Consider the following 22,779-nt stretch of genomic DNA (forward strand, 5'->3'; position numbering starts at 1 on the left):
AATTATGTTGATGACAAATAACATGACGATTTTGTTTTCCTTCACTTGCTTAGATGAATATGTCTAGGAATTCCTTGTTTACATTAATTTCTTGGATGAACATGCCATTACTTTCATGCTTTCTTTACATTTACATTATTATCTAACAAATTTCACTTTTTGTTTCTCTTCATGCTAAATTCTCCAACACGTATTTGTTTACAATTCTTGCAAATTAACATATTTATATGATGTATTGTTTGTCTTTGTTTGACATGACATGATATTGGTCACCTTAACCTAGGAGACCGGTTTTACCGGATGAGATGGGTGCTTAATCCCTTCCCATGTCGTAAATTAGCCCCCAAACCAAGATCAAGAGTTCTAGACTAGAATCTTGTATATGCAATTTTACATTTTTTAGAATGTAACTAGGAAACAAAGCAATGTAATTTACTTTCTTAGATTGTATCTAGGACTAAAAAAGCATTGTAAATTTTTGTCACAAAACTGATGTAAATTGTCATATATAATAATACAACATAAGTATTTTTTATAGAGAAGGTTTTCTTATTTTCTCCATTTAAATTAAATAAGTAGCGATTCCATGTAAAACTCTCGATCTAGGGGGAGTACATTTTATAGTAAATTCAACATTTTGAACATCACAATTCTACCCGTTCGCACAGGTTAGGCCCAATTTGAGAAAAAATTGGCGGATCGGAGTCATGGTCACTCGCAAAACCCTCTAGGGAATCCATGGTAGACAAGAAATGCATGCAATTCTTTACATGATAAGATGTTTCCAAAATGAGGAGTCTGGAAAAATATTGACATAGAATGGGATGAAATTGTGGAAAACTTCTCAAATTTATTTGGAAAGAATAAATTATAGATCTCCTAAAATATTGAGTCAAATGCTTTGTGTAACAACAAAAACGTCATTTTTTTTTTTTTGGTTGTAATTTGGGGTAGGGGTGGCAATTTGTGTTCACGGGTCGGATTCGTGTTGTTTTGAGCAATGAGTATTCAGATATATGGGTTGACCCGAACCCGACCTATTTAGTAAACGTGTCAAAAATTCTCAACCCGAACACGACCTATTTATTGAACAAGTCGACCTGACCCAACACGTTTAACTTGTTTAATTAACAAGTCATGTAAATGTCAATACAAATGACCCATTTAATAATCTATTTTATTAATAGGTCATACCAAACTTATATAATTTTTATCAATTCCCATATATCTAAAATTAAAATAAAATTGCAACTATAAAATAATAATAAACATATAAAAAAAATCATTAATTAAGAAATAATAACAAAATAACAAATAATTTTATAAGCTAAACGGGTCAGACAGGTTCGCATGTTGAACACGAACATGACCCGTTTATTAAACGGGTTAACTGTGTTAACCCGAATATGACCTGAACCCGTTTAGTCTTAACCCAAGACCTGTTTGTAAATGAGTTATTCGTGTCAGGTTCGTGAGTCGTGTCAGATTTTGCTACCTCTAATTTCGGGTTTTACGAAACGATGTCATCTTACTTGGTGATGTTTCTCTCTGACACGTCATCTTCTAAAAAAAATGCACCTCATACAAAAATATATGTGCTCTAGGTGCTTATTTGGTACTTAATGGACACAACAGCAGCAAGCATGGAAAAGATTGAATCAAAATGTTATAAAACAACAAGATTCAAAATCCTTTTTTTTTTTTTTTTTTTTCATTTTAGGGGGAAAATCCAAATAACCACAAATTTTAAGGGTGGAACTTAAAATTTAGTAATAGACCAATAAATAAAATAAATACATCACTCCAAAGTTCGCTTTATAATCCTACTGTGGGAGAAGCTAATACTATCATGGCTTATTAGTGATATATTACAACTAGAGCCTAACTCTGGGTCTCCGTATAGGGGAGGACTTCGGTTTGAATTCCCAAGAACACTTGTCTCACTACTTACTACAACAAAAAATAAAAGCATATTAGTGTGCGTTTGGGATGAGCTGAATTTTTCAGCTTATCTACACTTTTAGCTTGTCTACACTTTCAGCTTATTTTTGCTACTATATATGAGTCTCATTGCACTTTTTGATACTATACATAGGTCTTACTATACTATTCAGCTTATTTTTTAACCTATTTTCTACATTTTCAGCAAAAAAATTTCAATTTTTGCTAAATAAGCTGTTTTCAAACGGACATTTAGTATATTAAAGTTTAATTGCTGCCTCTCTTGCCCCATACCTGCAATTCTCTTTTTAGACAAGCCATTGTTATATACTTATTCAGCTAATATTCCATCGCAATGCTATGGTCAAAAACTTGCTTGAACATAAGTCTGCCCAAGTTATGAATTATTTATTTATTTATTTTAAATGGTATCAACTCATGTGATTCAATAGACAGCATTCCATTCCCAAGGTGTTCATCCTGATGGACCATCCTCCTTTTAAGATCCAAATGAAGAAATCAACTAAGGCACTAGCATTTAATCTATGATCCAGTGAATTTCACAATATGGCCCAAAAGTAATGTGAAGATGTTTTCTTTGGATCCATGATTTAATCTTTTAATTATAATTTTAATTGTATATTGGGGAGGATTCTGATCCGATCTATTCTTTAATGTCTAGTCCACTACTTCACTACTTTCAATTACTTCACTACTTTTAATGATACATTAAGGAGCCATAACAAACTAATAAAAAGTTTTGTAACTCAACTGATACCTTTTTGATATTTCCAATGGAGACAGTTATGTGACGTTTGGTATGGGGAATCCACATTACTCCTAGCATCTAGATTCCTAGGAATGTGATTCCTGTAGCTATTCTTATGTTTGGTTTCATTGAGAGATTCTCAAGAATGTGAGATGATAATATTTGGTGTATTTTCAGAAATCTTAAATGAATTATTTGTTGTTCCCATTGATTTTAATGTGAAGTACCAAGCTTTTTTTTTTTTTTTTTTTTTTTTTAAATCTTCCTTTAAAAAAAAAAAAAAAAAAAAATATATATATATATATATATATATATATATATATATATATATATATATATATATATATATATATATATATAAACTATTAATTAGTCCTTTAAAAAAATATCTTACTCTAAGTAGATAGATAAAAAAACATTATATAAACTATTAATTAGCAACACATCCATTAACACTGTGATCTAACATTTCAAAATGACAAGAATAATACAAAAATAACTATTAGTAGAGTTATTTATCCTGTTTATGTTGTTTTGACGGGAAAAGATAAAGACAAGAGAGAAGATATTGATAATTTGTTTTATAATTTATCTTAATTGCTTAAATGATAAAGAAAAAGGGTTAAAATTGTCAATTTATAAAAAATATAATTTCTTTTAAGCTTGGGAATCCAGATTCCCACCTGTTTTAAAAAGAATTCACATTCCTACTGAGAGGGGTTTAAGGATTCCCCTGGCATCTGATTCCCTAGCGTAATTTGCAACCAAACATGAAAATATTTAAACATTTCTGAGAATCCTAAAACATTACCCGTACGAAACGCCACCTTAGGGTTCAAATCCCCTCACCCGTTGTAGCTCTCGAATTATCAAAAATAGTACCCTCTCCAATCTGCTGTCCGATTGGTTAATGATATGGCTTCCTAGCCATACTGAATAATCTCCCTACGAATATAACATAAAAATCATCCAGAAAAAAGATACAGTTACGAAAGGAGTAAAATATATATATAAAATAAATAATAATAATAATAACAATAATAATAAATGTTTAAAAAAGATTATCAAAGGGGTTGATTTTCTAAATCTAAAACTGAAGAAAGGGGTTATTAGATTGCCCACTTGTACAGGCCTCGGACTCAGCTCGGCATACAATATACTGCCCACTTGTACAGGCCTCGGACTCAGCTCGGCATACAATATACTCCAACTGGGTCATACCTTGATCTCTTCAAGTAATTACTAATTACATCACCATGTGCTTCCGAGACAAAGAATTAGGGACTATTAAGTCGATTGGTCAAGGAATCCTTAGTCTTGCACGTTTATTGACTAAAATAGATAGTTACAAAAATAATGCAGTTTGAACAAAATATTTTCCTTTTCACTTCCATCTAAATTCATAACATAGATAAGCAAGAGTAAAGGTTAAAAAGGCCAAGCAAATATATGTAACATGTTACTGTCATCAACACTCAAATGAAAAATTCCCGACAATTTTTCACTGAAAACCAGCACCATGTCCAGATAGAGGACCAGAACAAAAACACAGCAGCAGAAGCACCAGTAACCAGCAGGTCTCCATTAAAGCAGAATCACCCCCCATCTGCATCAGAACCTCACGGATGATCACTGCTGTTCATCCTCAGGCAGCTCCACACCAAGACCCCCTTGCACTAGTCTGTAATACAAAATACCCATAGTTGCCATGCATGCCCTGCATGAGATCATACAATATGCATTAGTGAAAAGTGAATGCTTTTATGTCTCATATTTCAATTCTTGCATAAGTTTATTAGTAATTAGACCCAAGTTGTCATGATGATAATAATTATGATTACTTTCAAATTCAGTTCATGAATAGGATTGAGAAACAACATCATTCCTTAAGTTGCTCTATTAACAGATAGAGTCAAAATCCGCACTTCACCATTAATCCATGTGAGAAAAAGTGGAATTAGTGCTCCAAGAAAATGGAATGTCGGAGGATCATGCAATAATTTGACTTCTAGAAACTTATCCTACAAGGTAATTTGGACTACTATATGTTTGGCACAAACGGTATGTTGCCAAATGTATGCTGGTCAGCAGTATGCCCAGGCTTCACTACTAGCCCTAAGCATATTCCAAGCTCCTAAGAACTCAGCCACTAAAGTATAGTCACAAAACATTAATTTCTTGAAGCTGAATTGCCAAATGCATTTTGTTTATCCTAAAAAAAAAAAATTGTTCAAAAAAAAATTACATGATTGCAATAACGAGCAGGATTTTTCTCGGATCCATCCTTGATGATCTTTGATGCCGCACACGACCTTCAGGGACATCATTGTTATTTGATGCATCTTTTCGCGGAGGTGCTGTCACTGGTAAGGTTGGTAATGCAGTAGACCAGAAAGGAAGCAAAGCTCTAAGAAACTTATGCCGGAATGGACCTACAAACAAGAAACCCACAGGAAGATGATGAAGCAATTCTGATCAGTCCCAGAGGTGGATGGCTTAATTTGCAACATTTTCTGCGAAAAATGTCATGACGAAGAAAGTAGCAACTTCAATTACTCAATCCCTTTTTGTTTGCCCAATATAAAATATCTAACTTTATTATCTCCCAAAGAAAAATATATAACTTCACAAAATTATCCTCATAAACTTCCAAGAATTTAAACCTGAATAAAATAAAGGGAAGGGGTATGTTGGGGATGTCAATAAAGTAATGACATATGACTTCTAAAATTGAAAAAATATTTTGGGACAGCCAAAGATGGAAATTCTGGACAAATAAAATGGGAGGGGGGGAGTATATAAGAAAATTATCTACTTACCCCTTTTACTATACTTTTTACGATTCCCATCTTCATCATCTGCATAATATGAAATTTCTGAGTTTTGCCGCTCAACATGGAAGGCACCCTTTCGTGTTGTAGCACCAGGCTGGAGTGCAATCAAACCAAAACTACATGAGAATTTTTTTTTTTTTTTTTTTTTCCATTTTTTAGATGAATGAGCCTTTCATTTGAATTATTGTACAGAAATTAAAATATACATCATACAGACATTCAACACATGCAAACCCATGTGAAATTGCAAATGGAAACACAGAACACATTCACAAAGTCTGCCATTGGTTAGGATCTATAAGGTATTTCTCAGCTTTTAGCTAAGGCATCATTTGTATTAGCCTATCTTGAACATTTTACATATGATGTTTAAGACAGTTTCCTGTCATATATGCCAGAGTTATCAGCATTTTTGCTTTACTACTACTCCATGGCAAAAATGTAAAATTCTAAAAACGTTGCATTTTGAAAAGCTAAAAATTGAACAAAACAGAGCCTTGAATCACTATTTCAGAGGCAAAAGTTTACCATAAAATCATTTTACACCTACCGGGCTTGAGCCTTTCATAAAATTCCCAGCTGTACTAGGACCATCTACCTCCAGAATATCTGGAACTTTGGAAGATCCTGCTCCAGCAGCAGCTGAGTATCCTGAAATAACATTTATTTCATCTTGTGCTACTAAGGGTGAACTTGCATTGTTGTCCATGCCTCCAAGAGATGGTACTGCAATTAGAGGATCTGATGCAAATGCAGGAGGAGGACCACGGAATTCAGTTGCTGCCAATGACACGGGATGACTTCCAAACAAATTCTTCTCCATACCAGTCTGCACAAAAGATAAAAATTACCAAGACGTGACAATATTTAAAAAGGAGATTAACCAGATAAATGATTCCAGCACTGATGTAGAGGGTGATAATTGCTAAAAATACAGATATCAGACTATTCTTTTAAGAGATACTTGCACTGCACCCTTCCTGTCACATAAAGGGCCGGGTAATGAATTGCTAGCTGTAGATATTTAGGGAAAATCCTGCTCCTTAACAAGACAGAAATTGCACCTATCAAATAAATGACTGTAAATGACTGATATATCTAACATTTCACCTAGCCACATATAGGAGTTCCAGATTAGAGTGTCAAATGGAATGTGATTACGCATATACCTCTCTAAGTAGCAAGTTTGTGTTAATTCTTTGCTCTCATTTACACTGGAACACCTCATTTTTTAAATGACATTTTGTATCATATTAGTGCCCATGTCAGAATATTAATTCACAAAAAATACCATATTTTTAGACAATTCAAGATTAAATGGATCTGAAACACAATCTTTTGCTTTATTGGTAAGTTTCACACGCACTCAATGAGTTTTGAACCCACAACCTCACCCTCTCCTTACCCATTCTTATCGGAGAAGGAAGTGTCATTTGAACTAGAACTCATTGATGCATCTTAAACACAATCCCAAGGATGAAAGAAATAATAAAATACCACTTCTATACACAAACAAGTTGTACACCTCTTTTGTTGTTGTTGTTGTTGTTGTTGGTTTTTTTTTTTTTTTTTTTTTTTTTTTTTTTTTTCAGATTTCAACATCCACAGCAGACATCTCATTTTTCTTTCCTAGATTTCAACATTTACAGCAGGGTCTGCAGAAAAGACCTCAAAGATTCATCAATAGAAGAAAATTTTCCACCTTAATGAATTGGAGCCATCAATTGTTCCCAGAAACTAATGTCAACTCTTATTATATGATAGAGGATAAGACTTTCGGTGAACAAAGCCCAGAAATGCTAGCATAGAGTACACCGGATCATTGGGGAGTTAGGGCCAGCTTCAGACCAGGCTCAGCTCGAATTAAGGGTCAATGAGCAGGCCTGAGACTGGCTCAGCCTGAATGTTGGGCCTAAATATTTTAGAGCCTGAGTAGATCTAGATCCCAAAAATAACAGCAAAAGTAATTATCATTTTTGTTGTGGATTTTCTTTTTCTTTTTCGCTGGGGGAGGTGGGGGATAAGAGGGATGACAAATTTGGGTCAAACATTAGAAAAAGTACAAGAGGTTTAGGTTCAACATTTTTCTAATTCAAAGAAGCTGCCATTGGGTAGAGAGAGAGGGGAAGCAAATATAGAACTGTAACTCAGCACTTCAGCACCCTTTTTTGAGATTTTGAGAAGAGAGCACAGTACGATGAAAGCTGTAAGCTGTATTCAGGGGGGAGTTACTGTCTATCATTGGCCTCCATTGGTAGAATCAATCAGGGGCCTAAGAGGCTGCAGTTTACCCTATGGCAGAAATCAGCGGTTCGAGTCCGCTTATCTCCAACTCATGAACTTTTCTGATACAAAGCTATATGATAGCATCCAATTTTTTCGATTCAGCAATTTGATCTATGATTTATCATTCGTGGACATTGATAAGATACTTTCATAGCAGCACCTTAAGATGGCATAATCAAATTCTTTGATTGGTTCTTTCCAGGGAACCTTCTTTTTGGACTGACAGGGACAGCAAACAAAACAATTTTTTTTATTATAAAAATTTTATAACAAATCTATTTTATTCTAAATAATACTTAATTAAAATAATAAATAAATAGAGTGCTCCTATTCGAAATGCCTTGTGATCTTCAACCAATTCTGTGCTTCAATATAATTTCTAGGAGTAAGTGCTATAGCTTGTTTCCAATACTCAGCAACACAGAACTTAACATTAGGTTGAAGAAATGTAATCAAAGCCTAAATTTTCAATTCTGTCCAAGCATGACCATTAGTGGGCAGGATTGTTGGGCCAGGAAGGGCAGCAAACCCACGTTCAGGTCTAGCATAAACAATCTTACCAAGGGGAGGATTGGAAGAATTCCTTGAAGATACCCAGTAAACTTAGAAAGTACAGAAGAGATAGTATCACAGAGACAAGTCCATAGTAAATGAAGCAACAAGGGATCCATAAAATCATCTCCTTGTACATGAAAATAACTCAACTTTTATTAAAGAAGAGAAAGATGAAGGAAAAGGGGAAAAAGTCGGTAAGAACTAAGAAGAAGCCCCTTTTGCAGTAAGAGTTCAAACTAAAACTCATGGACTGATTTGGTGAGTTAAGTGAGTGCCATTAAGGATTGGAGTTAACTTCTTAGCACCTCGGTATGTTCTTTACCATCAGGCATAGATGGAAATTCCTTAAATTTGGATCTCCTATACTCTTGAGTACATTGTTATTCATCAGCACAGGTTTAGCTTACGATGTATCTGCAAGACCCTATCCAAACGAGCATTGCCAAAAACTATGCCTAAAAGGCAACCTATTAGCTCACTGCTCTTAAGCACACCAACATTAGATGCCAGCTCTCTTAAATTTGGGTCTAAATCAGTAAGTTAGCCAAGAAGCCACTCTACCAAAGACAAAGGCATTCATATAATCCCAGGGTCACATTGTCTACAAATAGAAAAGAAAAAAAAAACGAAAGAAAAGGCAAGGCAGAGAATAGAAATTTTTTTCTCAGTAATGAATTTCAATAAAAAGCATAAAAAAGTGTGCAACCATAGTACAAAGTATTTGGAGGGAGAGGAGAGTATATGATAAGAGAGGGACAACGAGGAGAAGAAAGGGGAGACAAGGTTAACTTCCTTTATTTGAATGTCTTAAAAAATAAAAGGGGGAGAGAGAGGTGTAGGCTATGATGCACGGACACGGCAAAATGGGCGCCGCACCTGCGAGCGACGCCGCGTCTGAGGTTTTTTTTTTTTTTTTTTTTTTTTTTAACGGATTCGCGCCGAATTAGGTCATATCGGCCGAATCGGATGGTATTGGCCAGCGGCCGAAATTTGCTGAAACTGACCGAAACAGCCAAAATCGGCCTTGAATCATGCATTGCACTAGCAAAAAACTGAAACCTAAGCCTTAGCTATCCAAAAACTAAAACCTAAGTCTTACCGTTGAGTTGAAACCTACGACTGAATTCAGAGAGATAGCCATATTCATCAACAATTCAACACCACAGGAACCCACAAAATGCCATACTCTGTTGGCCTGTGACAAACTGAGTTGCACTTGCAATATAAAAAGACTTTGATTAGCCCAAAATGCCCTTTGCTTTGTATTCTATTGGACCCCCTAGTTGCACCCAAAGTCATGTGGCTGTTTTGGTCATTTTACCTTGATGTGACACATTGTGGTTGAGATGGGTACACGTGGGAGATTCTCAGTGCATGATCTGATATTGTTGATACGTGGCATGATTAGGTGAGAGTGTAGGACATTTTTTGTTTTGTTTTGTGTTTCTTGCCTTCTTCTTTCTTTGTTTTGTGAATCTATAATGTTTTTTTAAGAATATTTTAATAGTATAAATATATAGAAAATATAAATAAAAATATTTTTAATAATTTTTTAATTGCCGCACCCCACCACACTCGCACCCTACTTTTTCAAAAATTGTCGAGTCCCGCACCTGCACCCGAATCCAAAAATGCACCTGTGCTTCATAGGGTGTAGGTATCCATCCCCTTATTTGGTTGTAGGGTGGAAAGGAGAGGAGAGGGACAAAGGGTGAGTATTATACAAATTGACAATAATGTGAAACAAGTAATAAGAGTTTTGTTTAGAGATTGTTGAAATTTTGATAAAATGTTAGGGAGAAAAGGGAAAGTGCAGAGAATATTTTTTGTTATTTTTGTAAGTACAGAAAAAATAAAATAAAAATTAAACAAGGTATCCTTTCCCTCCAAAATCCCTCAATTTGCAGGTGAAAGGCATCCCCCTCTAGATCCTCTCAAATCAATTCCACATCATCTTAAATAAAAATTTTAATTTTAATTTTAATTTTAATTTAAAATAATAATTTTTTAAATTAAACATAAAGGAACAACCTTCCAAATTTCACCTAACCCAAACAAGCAAAACACAGGAGTCCACATTAGCTTGACCACCGTTCATAACATACCTCACCTAACCCAAACAATGTAGAAATAAATGATGCACTACCCCCCCATCCCCCCCCCCCACCCCATTTAACATACACATGGAACACCAATTTGTCATTATTATACCACAACTTATCAAATTGTCCATTGTAAAAATTTTCCTCGATGTAGCTAATCAATTGAAAAACCACTCCTAGTGCTCATTTGTCACAACCCACCGTCAAATCAAAGATAACAAGCTATATCAAGCCAGGGTGAAAAGCAAAACAGAATGTGACCTGAACTACAGAAGACAAGACCAACAACAATCTATCACACTATGAATCAATGAGCACATCAGGATCATACATGCCAAGGAAGTTTAGCAACTCAATGGAACAAGAATTACTGTGTAAATTAGTAAGAGTTTACGAGACTGTCGCTTGAGTAATTCTCTTCGTGTATGAAAGAGTCAAGCGTAGACCTTACCTGCATGATAGCTTCCTTCAGCAATGAATGAAGACGTGATCCTGAATCATGAACACTCTTAGGAGGCCAAATCTGCAAGAAAAGGGCATGTGAAGATGAACCATGCCAAACAATAACCATCGCATTAACAAAGTTCAAAATAGCTCCATAATCAAAGAAAGTTGTTCAAAGCTAAATACATCGAGTAAAACACCACAACCAGATGGCAATGTTTACTAGTTACTGAGTATAGACCAATTCTAGTCATGACTGACAATTCATCACAAGACAATTTGATAAAATTTGTTAACCACAGTAACAAACTTCAATCATTTTAGGTTTTCATGATCCTATACTTTAAGACATGAATTTTAAATTAAAAAAAATTATATGAAATATGGAAATTGATTTAATTAACATTCTAAATCTATCAATTACTTCCATAAATATCTTACCGAAGTGGAACATGCAGGACACACATATCCAGCTGGTGCTGTATGTGAAGGGAAACTTTTGATATGTGAAACCAAGCAATTTGTGTGTAAAACATCTGAAGCAAAAAAACAATGTACATTACGTTATGCACTAAGAGTTCAACAGGCTTTCTTTCATAGAAATAATTTGCATGTCAGAGGCAGTAACTATTTCTGCAAAATCACATACGCAAGCAACCCAATCGCGTAGTTTGAGGACCCGTCCCCTCTTCAAGCGCTACTTGACACTGGGAGCATTTATTTGGCCAATCATATTCTGCATCTATTACCCATTCTGAATAAGTACGGACCTAGAAAAGACAAGAAGATAAATACAGCTTAGGCCCCGAACAACCTTACAACATCATCAACGAGATCTTTTCATAATAAAAATATACAAATGCACATACTTATCCATATTGTGCAAACATATTTTATACTGATCTCTCTTTTTTATAATTATTTTTTAACTGATCTCTAAAAAAAATAGCCACAAAAATAAAAATGATCAAATTGAATATTCACAAAAATAAAAATGATCAAATTGAATATTTTATAAGTTTTATTGATATCAAAAAAGGATCACCCCAGTACACAGGGAGTGTACAAGGGGTCAGCAACTCAAAGACAAAAATTACAAGAATCAAGGAAATCAAAATGAGAGGGGAATGATTGGTTTTGCATAGCAACCAACCAATCCAATAAAGTGTTAAAGAAAAATGACTTGAGGTTTGGTATGAATCTCTCAATATCCTCAAAACACCTATTATTTCTCTCCCTTCAAAGACACCACATTAAGCAATGGGGTACAATTAACCAAATAAAACCATTTCGATGACGACTAAACCTGTCTTGCCAACACTCTAAGCGCCCCAAAACGGATTGCAGTATAACCTATCTTACTCCAAATAAACCAAAAACCATAGCCCATAGATTTATAGCAACCAGACAATAAAGGAAGAGATGGTCAACTGATTCACCATTACACTTGCACATGTAACACCAATCCAATATCCAAACCTTCCTTTTTCGTAGATTGTCGATTGTCAAGCATTTCCCTAAAGCAGCAATCCAAACAAAGAAAGCTACTCGAGAAGGAATCTTATGTTTCCAAATGCTTTTCCAAGGAAAACAAAAGTCAATAGAGCCCACTAAAATTCTATAATACTAATCATTAACCTTAAACCCCTTATCTCTACTAGGCTTACAACACATTTTATCCTCACCAAACCCCCTTATTGAAGAACCATATATGGTATCCAAGAAGCCTGACATAGCCTCTAATTCCCTAAAATGCACACCCCTAAAAAAATTGATATCCCAAACAAGGACGCCATTGGTGTACTTCATAAGTGCAACCACACTAGCCTCCTTATCCCTGCAAAATCTAAATAACTCAGGATAACTGACTGCAAGGGATGTCTCACCACACCAATGGTCTTGCCAAAACTTTACCCTAGACCCGTCACCAATATCATATAGAATATGGCGTGAAAAAGAAGGCCATCTCCGACTAATATTTTTCCATAAACCAACACCATATGGACCATTAACAGATCTGGTACACCAGCCCCCCATACACATCCATATTTCACCTCTATTACTTGCCTCCAAAGGGCATCCTTCTCAATCCCAAATCTCCATAGCCACTTCCCAAGCAAAGCTTCATTAAAAAGTCTTACATTCCTTATCCCTAAGCTACCCGAAGAAATGGGGGAACAATTAGTAGCCCATTTAACTAGATGAAATTTAGGTTCATCACCAATGCCACCCCATAAAAAATTCCGCTGAAGTTTCTCAATCCGGTTAGCCACAGTAGCAGGCATAGGAAAAAGAGATAGAAGATAAGTGGGTAAATTAGATAGAGTGCTTTTAATTAAAGTGACTCTACCTCCCTTGGATAAGTACAAACGTTTCCACCCCGCTAATCCCTTTTTCATCTTTTCTAGAATTGGGTTCCATATAGTCTTATCCTTGAATTTAGCACCCAAAGGAAGACCCAAGTACTTCATTGGAAAAGTACCTTCCTTGCAGCAAGTACAGTCAACAATAATTCAATGTTATGCACCATTCCAACAGGGACCAATTCTGACTTGCCCAAATTTCTCTTTAAACCAGACACCGCCTCAAACCCAATAAGAATCATACGTAGAAACAAAATCTGATCTAGATCAGCATCACAAAAAATTAGGGTGTCATCTGCAAAGAGGAGATGAGACACCGCCAAGGATCTTCCCTCTAAGTCACCCACCCTAAAGCCCGACATACGTCCCTCATGGATAGCTTTATTCAACATTCTTCCAAGGGCATCCATAACCAAAGCAAATAATAAAGGAGACAATGGATCACCTTGTCTCAACCCTCTAGCACTCTCAAAAAATCCATAAGGAGAGCCATTAATCAGAATAGAGAAATGAATCGTAGATAGGCAAAAGAAAATCCACTGCCTCCACTTAGCAGAGAACCCACTCCGTTCTAGCAGCTTCAAGAGAGAACCCAGTTTACATGATCAAAAGCCTTCTCAACATCTAGTTTGCAAAGTAAACTCAGCAAACCAACCTTCAATTTACCATCAAGGCATTCACTAGCAACAAGTATAGGGTCAAGGATTTGTTGGTTCTTCACAAAAGCATTCTATGATGATGAAATTATATCTTCCATAACCGTGCAAAGACGGTTGGACAAGACTTTGGCAATAATTTTATAAACCCCCCCCCCCCCCCCCCCCCCAAAATAAGACTAATGGGACGGAAATCCTTAACTTCACTTGTTGCATTTTTTTTAGGGATGAGAGTAATGAATGTTGCATTTAAACTTTTCTCAAACTGACCTTTAGCAAAAAAAATGATGAATATAGCCATTAGATCATGTTTGAGAACCCACCAGCAAGCTTGGAAAAAGCCATTGGGAAACCATCTAGTCCAAGAGCTTTATCACCATTAAAATTATGTATTAACATCAAATATTTCTCCCTCCTCAAAAGGTCTCTCTAGCCAAAGCGCCTTGTCACTGGATATCATTGGAAAAACTAATACATCTGGAAATGGTCGATCAACTTGCTGCTCAGAATATAACTTCTTGAAAAATTGAGTAAAGCAATCTGCAATCTCACCCTAATCTGAGGACAAGCTGCCATTAACCATAAGGCTTTCAATACTGTTATTTCTTCGGTTAGAATTAGCCATTCTATGAAAGAATTTGGTATTGGCGTCTCCCTCCTTCAAGTGCAGCACCCTAGACTTTTGCCTCCAACTAATCTCTTCTAAAAGAGTCAACTTTTCAATATGCATACGGAGATTAGCTTTTTCTAACTTTTCCTCAGCTGTTAATGGGTGAGTCTCCTTTTTAGTATCCAAATCAATCAACTTGCTCCAAAACTGCTGTTTCTTATATGTGACATTGCCAAACTCCGTTTCATTCCATTTTTTTAGATCCAACTTCAAAGCTGTCAACTTCTTAGCTAAGATAAAACTAGGGGTTCCTTGGAACAAATAGGATGCCCACCAAGCCTTCACTTTGTCAACAAAATTTCCCGCCCTCAACCACATATTTTCAAAACAAGAAGGAATTCTACCTCTCCTCTGACTCCTGCCCTCCATCAGAATTGGGAAGTGGTCTGAAAGTACTTTAGACATCCTTTTTTGGGAAAAGCTGTGTGAAATGATCTGCCAAGAGCGGAGAGACAAGAAACCAATCAATTCTAGATGCAGAGGATGTGTTGGACCAAGTGTAAAGGCCCCCTTCCAAAGGTATATCCATCAGCCCATTAAGAGAGATAAAGTTAGAAAATCTACACATAGCCCGAGTATAAATTGCAGCCCCTAGCCTCTCTGATGGGAAACAGATTATATTAAAGTTACCACCTAGACACCAAGGCAAATCCCACCAACTAATCAGCCCGGTTAGTTCCTCCCACATATTCCTACACTTTTTGTTCAAATTTGGTTCATATACACCTGTAAAAGCCCACTCAAATTGGTTACCAACATTTTTGAATTTGCATGAAACTGAAAAATGCCCCACCGCCTCCTCTACCTTCTCCACAACCCTTCTATCCCACATCAATAAAATACCTCCAAAAGCACCTTCAGAGCCCAATTACAACCAATCTACATAAGGACAGCTCCATATACTACGAACAATTCCGCTAGTAATCCATTCGAGTTTGGTCTCCTGCAAGCACACAATATCAGCCCTCCAAGACCGTAGCAAATTGCAAATCTGAAGCCTCTTTTCTGCCCCATTCAACCCTCTAACATTCCAAGAAAGCAATTTTAATTTTAAGTTCATTGAGGAACAAAGAGAGCCCGATCCCTATTATTACCACTACGTCGAGCAGAGGTAGAACCATAATTAATAGAATTGAATATACCGTTCAACTCTCTTAACCCTTTCACCCCCGGACTCTTTAAATCACTCTTTAAATCACGTGCTTTCCTATCCAAAGCAGCCCTCCGTTGTAATTCAACTTCAACAGCCAATAAAAATTTAGTTGCTTGATTTTCCAAACCTTCTAGGGATGTGCCCAAGAAGCTATCAAAGCCATTGAATCTACTTTGGAACCACTCTGAGTAAGGTTCTTGCCTCATTGAACAATCCACACCCACTGAATTCTCCACACCCACAACTTCCTGTTCTTTCATGGCCAAGGGTAGTGAGAAAGTAAGTGGTTCAACAGCTATAGGCAGCTCAGCATCCTCCGAATAGGTGTCCAAAACCCAATCCTCCACAAGTACTTCATCCCCGTCATACTGAGCTAATGACACTTCCAAGGAGTCTGAAGATTTCAATGGAACCAAGGCCAATTTATTTTGGTCTTCCGAAACCTCTATGGCTTCACCCAACGGCAGAGAGATTTGAATCGAAACTGCCACCGTCCTTCCATCTCGCAATTCAAGCACCCACTGCTCTGAATTCCCCCATTTCTTGATAACATTGTCGGAATGCTCCTGAAGAATCAACTGGATGTCTCATTGCAAATTCTCTTCACCATCGGAGGTGTTTGCCGACCCATACCTAGTCTATCGGCCTCATCGGAGCTGAGAATCTCAGTATCAGCTTCATCGGAGACCTTTGTCGAGTGGGCTAGTGTCAGAGAGCTACCGAGAACAACTTGAGGAAGCATTGGCTCAGCAATCACTACATCAGAGCTCTTATTACCTCTCACAGAACTCGCCATGACTGATGACAAAGATATCACTAATATTTGGGTTTCGCGTGCTAGAAAAGAAGAGGAAGTGAGTTGTTTTGTTTTGGGCCGCCAGATAGAGATGGGCTTGGGTTTAAAAGTGTGGACTGGTTTGGCCTTGACAGGGTTGCCTTGGTTGAATGGGGCTGTAGGCTTAAAAAAACCTTCTGTGGGCTTAACATTTTGGCCCACTTCCTGTACTTTGGACCACTTAACTTCCCACCTACCATTTGGTCCACGGTCCAATCTCATGCAAACATCCAAAGATAAATCAATGCCACTGCTAACGTATTCATTAATCTCAAACGTAATTCTAGCCTCAGGCAGCACTCTTTCCTTCCCAGCATCCATATCGCATGAATCATGGTTCTAATTGTTCAAAATTGCTTTGTTTGAATTTTGAATATTTGGCATTAATTGCTTTACTTTCTTACTACCACCTCCATCTCTCCGATCACCCTCCATCATTGCCATCAGAAAGGATTTGGAATTTTGTTGTCAGAACTTCTCCACTGGCGGTTTCAAATCAGATTGTGACGGCGGTTTGCCGGCTAGTGTTTCAGGAGCAATAGCCTTCCGAAGATGAAATCCAAACCCTCTCCACCCACTACCCAATTTTCCTGCTGGCACCACAATGAAGCCTTTCCGTTTGCCATGGACAAGTTCTGAGATCATAAAGAAACTAGCATGTGCATTGGAATCCAATTGCAGTTGAAATACTTTATCACCATCCCTGAAAGTTCGTGCATAATTTCCAGGAATTACATTAGACATGATATCCTCCACAATAGCAAGCAAATGCTTTGCACTCTCTTTGGCCATAAAAATTGATTGGAGAGAATTCCAGTTTCTCTTAAAAATGCGCAACATGTAATAGGTACCTCCCTCCTCAATGGAGAATTCGAAAGTCTTGGACTCAACAAAAAAGAAAATGGAACCACCCATAACAACAGAGATAAACTAGAAAATTTTGTGACTATCTGAGGTAGCCAGGCCTCCAGACATTATCAATGCTAGATCTTAGTTCTCACCACATCAAAAACTGTCATTTTTACACAACAAAAATTCGAAAGTCCATGAAATTCTAGCTCAGAATTAGGATAAAGTTGATCCAACATGGAAAAAAAGGTAATGGCATAACAAGTTATATCAGTGATCAATCCGACTGATGTAAACTAGGAACCACTGCAAAAGGGAAATAATGTCTTGGAAATGTAGAAAATTTTTTGTAGAGTAAAAGAAAACAATACGTAATGAGGTAGATTTAGGACACGAGTGCCAAAGCAAAATCTTTAGAAACAAATGCAAAGTGAGCACCATCAAGACATTTCTGTAACATGAATATAAAAACCCTATAGTTTAAATGGCAGACTAATATGAGGACCATGAAAAAAAATACAACATAACTGGGAATCAGTATCTGTTACTCAAATTAACACCAAAGTATACAGTTCATATGTATGCACAAATTATGCCTCAAGAAAAATCTTAATTATGTCAAAATGAAGAAATTATCCACACAATGATAACAAAAACCATCACTAACACAATACAACATGATGAAAGAGAAAGAGGAGAGATCCTTGCAATATATTCTATCTGGGTATATTAGGGCCTGTTTGGTATGCAAGTTCAAACCACAGTTTTCAATGTTCAGGTGCTGAAAAATGTGGGCCCAAAAAAATTTGTATTTGGTAAGAGGGCTTAATAAAGAGTGTTTGAGTCACAGTTCTCAATTTAAGGTATTTAAACACAGTATTTCGAGAGCATCTCAAGGCTAGTTTTCATATTTTGAGTAACAATGTTGAGTGATATTATTGTAATTATCTTGAAAATTGTGGGACCCACAAAAATATGACTCCTTACACAAAGAAAATGGCTCTATTCTTTCTCTTTCACACGTTTATCTCTCTCACAAACGGCTCTCTCTCTCACACGATCTGGAATCTTTCAACTTTCTCTCTCTCATGCGGTTGAACCAGAAAATTTCTATGGTTGAACCAGAAATTTTTAGATCAGAAAATTTCTCTCTCTCTTGTGGTTGGACAACCAAATACCCAAAAATATCTCTTTCACGATCCATGCTTGCTAATGTGCACCACTTGAAAATTGATACAGTTGAGCGGTTCGATTGGGTTGAAGGGTCGGCTTGACAACTAGAGTTGAGGCTTGGGACTATGAGTATGGATGGTGGGGCTATGAAGAGAGTGGAGGACAAGGAGGAAAGGTGTGGTGGTGAGAGTGATTTTGTGAGTTTTGGTGTTGGGTTAAAATTGGGAAAGAAGAAAGTGAAGGAGATGGTGTTGATTGAGAGAGATGAGTTTCGGGTGTTACTGAGTTAGGATTTGTGGGATTGGTGGGTCTAGGAAAACAGGGAAATAACAGAGAGAGAGAGAGGGGGCTGTTGTGAGTTTCTTTTTTATTTTTTTAACTAACAAGGTGCTGCATTTGTCAGTAAAAATACCCACCTTTTATCAAAAACACATACTCATACCAAACATATAATTGTGTTTTTGCAGTTTTAAAAGAACGTTATTAGAAACATGGTACCAAACACATGTTTTGCATTATAAGTGCTTTAAAGTTTTAAACACATGTTTTCACAACACTTTTTAAACTACAATTTTCACATCATTTTGAAAACTGTTGTTTGCAATCACATACCAAATGGGTTGTGAAGAGCCCTCAGAGGGTATGCTTTTTTGTTTCGACGGCAGCTTAGGGGAAGATCCGAAGATACTCACTGATTATAATCTGAAAAGAAGAAGCTATACTATATTGGATTGGTGTTGCATGTGCCAGTGCAGTGGGGAGACGGTAGACCATCGTACATTCAAGGATTTGGAGAGCTTGGGGAATAAGCTTGTAGCCTCTTTTGTAGGCACTTTTTTTTATTGGTCTCAAGCTTGGGGACTCACATCTAGTGATTTCATTCCGATGTATATAGACTACCTTTTTTCTTGTACATAATTTCTTGTTTGTAATTCTTTTGATTATTTCATGCCATTTTTTGCATGAAGTAGTCCTTTTTCAATAAAAACTATTCTTACCTATCAAAAAAATATTCTATCAGGATATGCCAAGCTGAATTTGGCCTACAATGATAACGGAGAATTTCAAAAAGAAGAATCACCTATTCACCCATTGAGTTCAACACATCAGAAGGTCAAAAACTGTTCATCACTTTGATAAGATCTCCCTCCATCTATTGACCTCTTTTCCCTAAATTTAGTATCATGTCTAATCCCCTATTTCAATCTCTTAAAATCCCTTCAACACACAAATTTTAATACAATTAAAATTCAATCACATGATAGCATTGCATACGAATAATGAGAGCGCCACAGCTAAAGGCTAATACAATTAAAATGAGTTTTAAATACAAAATAGAATAAACAGAGTAACGTGATTGAGTTTTGAGCAATGAAGCCAATCCATCCCAAAGTAAGATAACAATAAATGTTAATAATACCTATGAAAGCAACAGAAATAATAAATTTACCACACATATTTGGTGCTCCGGAAAACAGATGCATTCGCCACAAACCGGAACCTTGTGCACGTAACAATACAATCTGGTAGCCTGAAAAGCCAAACCCCACCACACACATTATTACCCAAAACACTCCCTACTTTACCAATTTTAATCAATGCACAAAGAAACAAGCTTTACAAGAGCCAGAGTCCACTCCCAGCTACAAACACATTGGTCATAAGCTAGCTAGCAATTAAAAGAGTTCAGATAGTGATTTACAATGTAAACCCAAGAGTGAAAAACTTAAAATTATTCCTCGCTTTTCATTTCTTCGAATGGAAAATTGGAATTGAGCTACGAAATTCAGACATAGAAATGAAAATTGGGAAAATCACAATTTGTGCAGCTGATATAGATCGCGATAAATTTCAGATTTCAGAATTGGGTCCAATCCAAAACCTCAGAAACAAACCAAAAAAGAAAAAGAAAAAGCGATCATAGAAAAAGAAATATGAGAAATTGAAGCAAATACCTTTCGACATTTGCAGACCACCATTGCATTGACCAGTGCACAGTGTCAAATTAGCCTTTGTTGCAGATCAATTTTGTAGTGAGGATTTGGGGAAAAACTATCAGGGTTTATGGATAAAAAGCGAAAGGGTCTGAGAGAGGAAGAGAGAGATAAGGGTTGAGTGAATAAAGAATCCAGGTCAGTTGTAGTTGGTGTCCAGATTTGCAGTGCTCCTCCTCATGGAGATCCGTTTCGGTTTTTCTCTTTTCATTTTTTTTAATGGATTATTAATTGTGCGTGAGATTTCTGCCCATTGTTTTTTGTTTTTGTTTTTGTTTTTGTTTTTTTTTTTTTTGCCTCTTGAGTGACGCATAGCAAATGAATTTAAAAATAATAAAAACGTAATGCAATATTTTTTTAACATATATATATATATATATATATATATATATAAAATGAAATTGCATTTGGTTAACTTGCGAAAAAAAAAAAAATGCATTTGGTTATAATTCTTCTTTAGTACACTTCTTTAGCAATAAGAAGCAAATTTTTTCAATTAAAAATTAGAGTATTTTACTTTTTTAAGGACTCTTTCGTTTGCATCTAGTACATTAGGCACCGTTGTGAGAGGTCTAATGCAACTGGACACTAAACTTAAATTTTGCTATTTTTTATATGTAGATATGACATTATTTTAAACTTATAATCATTTATAATGATAGTTCTTTATCATTAGTCATTAGGTCAAGACACCGTTATTTTGCTATTACTGTGAGATTCGTATTTTGCTACTATTAGCTATGTTACTTATGGTAATTGGATCATATAGACACCTACAAAACCATCTACCATGGTTTTGCCTAGTCTAACAACTACCAATATTGCTTTTACCCATACCCCATTCTAGATCCAGATTTGGGGTTTACCTTTTGAACACGATTGAAGATGTTGGAAGAGAAATTGGCTACAAATTGGGTAGTGTTATTGAAGTTGATAATCGATATTGGTAAGTAAATCAAGCCTAGTTCATAAGAATGAGAGTAAACTTGCCGATTAACAAGTCTCTGAGAAGAGGTGGAAACATTGCCACTACAGATGGTGAAAGATTTTAGGTCTCCTTTAGGTATGAAAGGCTCCCAACATTTTGCTATGTTTGTGGTAAAATTGGGCATGACGAAAAGCATTGCTCAGTAAAGCAGGATGGTCAGCAAGTTGATCGTCAATATGGAGAATGGCTTAGAGCTGGTAGTACTAATAAAGGGGGATTTGAGCATACAAGATCCACAAGCAGCAAAAGCCAAGAATCTACTAATGAAGAAAACATAAGGAATGTTAGGACATATGTGATTCATGTTAGGAACATATGTCAATAGTTTATGTAATTAACTAATCCTTTGACAAAACGCACATTACTTGTAATTGGGTAGATCTAGAATGTGTTTAATACTTCAAAAAATAAGATACAAGTTCAAGTGTTAAAGCCATAAAAGTCTGTTCAAGAAACAAGTGAAAAAGTGTTGTTCATTAAAACTCGACAACTAGTATCTATCGAGCCTTAAAAAGTTGTTTCAGCCCGAGGCTCGACAGCTGCTCGATAGATAGGGTATTTGTCGAGATTTATGAAAATCAGTTTTTCAGATCTAATTTCATTCCAATCCGTGAATGTATGTTTGAGCTTTCTTTTCTCACAACCCTAAACATATATAAGGATTATTTTAAGGGCCGTCACAGCTGATATAACTAAATGCAAAAGTTTTTCACAAGCATATTGTGAATTGGAGGCATATGCCCTAGTTCATCTTTCTATTCAAGAATTTGTACACCTAGAGGGTTTTGTGACCAAGCAACTTCGCGATCTTCATCGTGTGATAAACTGAAGAACTTTGTAGCCAACATCCTTCTCAAGTTGGTGATTAAGTCGCGTACTGGGATCCTCATATCTATTGGTTAGTCACGTACTGGGAGTGTTGAAAAAATATGGTTTTGTATCTCATACGAAACACACAGCGAAAGCAACAAACAAGAATCTATTTCATTCATGATTGACAACATGTACTATATAAATTTTAGAATTTAAGAACAAGATAGCGTATCTTGGTATGGAAAAATTCAAAACAAAGATTAAAAGCACTTGGGAACACTTTTACTATTTACTCTAATTTCACTTTACGCCTAAGATGTGTGATCTCTCAATCAGTTTTCAAAGGGAGAATGA

General features: G+C 36.2%; 1 protein-coding gene across 1 annotated transcript; it reads right to left on the reverse strand.

Moving 5' to 3' along the window:
* Window positions 1–4,006: 4,006 nt before the first annotated feature.
* On the reverse strand, window positions 4,007–20,970 carry LOC142643360 (uncharacterized). The gene is made up of 9 exons (XM_075817948.1): window positions 20,586–20,970; window positions 20,081–20,161; window positions 11,581–11,701; window positions 11,373–11,467; window positions 10,939–11,010; window positions 6,095–6,373; window positions 5,530–5,638; window positions 4,956–5,142; window positions 4,007–4,427 (listed from the first exon to the last, which is right to left on the reverse strand). The coding sequence occupies exons 1-9, from the start codon at window positions 20,607–20,609 to the stop codon at window positions 4,340–4,342; spliced, it is 1,056 nt and encodes a 351-aa protein (XP_075674063.1). The 5' UTR covers window positions 20,610–20,970; the 3' UTR covers window positions 4,007–4,339.
* Between the last annotated feature and the right edge of the window lie 1,809 nt (window positions 20,971–22,779).

The sequence above is a fragment of the Castanea sativa genome, chromosome 7 (genome assembly GCF_040712315.1).
Source record: "Castanea sativa cultivar Marrone di Chiusa Pesio chromosome 7, ASM4071231v1".
Lineage (NCBI taxonomy): Eukaryota > Viridiplantae > Streptophyta > Magnoliopsida > Fagales > Fagaceae > Castanea > Castanea sativa.

What these genes read in the sequence shown, in the direction of transcription:
- LOC142643360 (XM_075817948.1), bottom strand. Translation starts at nt 20,609, where the DNA reads ATGGTGGTCTGCAAATGTCGAAAG. An exon ending in CGGAGCACCAAATATGTGTG is followed by an intron (nt 11,702 to 20,080) that starts GTAAATTTATTA and finishes TGTCTTTTCTAG; the next exon opens with GTCCGTACTTATTCAGAATG. An exon ending in CTGCTCGTTATTGCAATCAT is followed by an intron (nt 4,428 to 4,955) that starts GTAATTTTTTTT and finishes GATCTCATGCAG; the next exon opens with GGCATGCATGGCAACTATGG.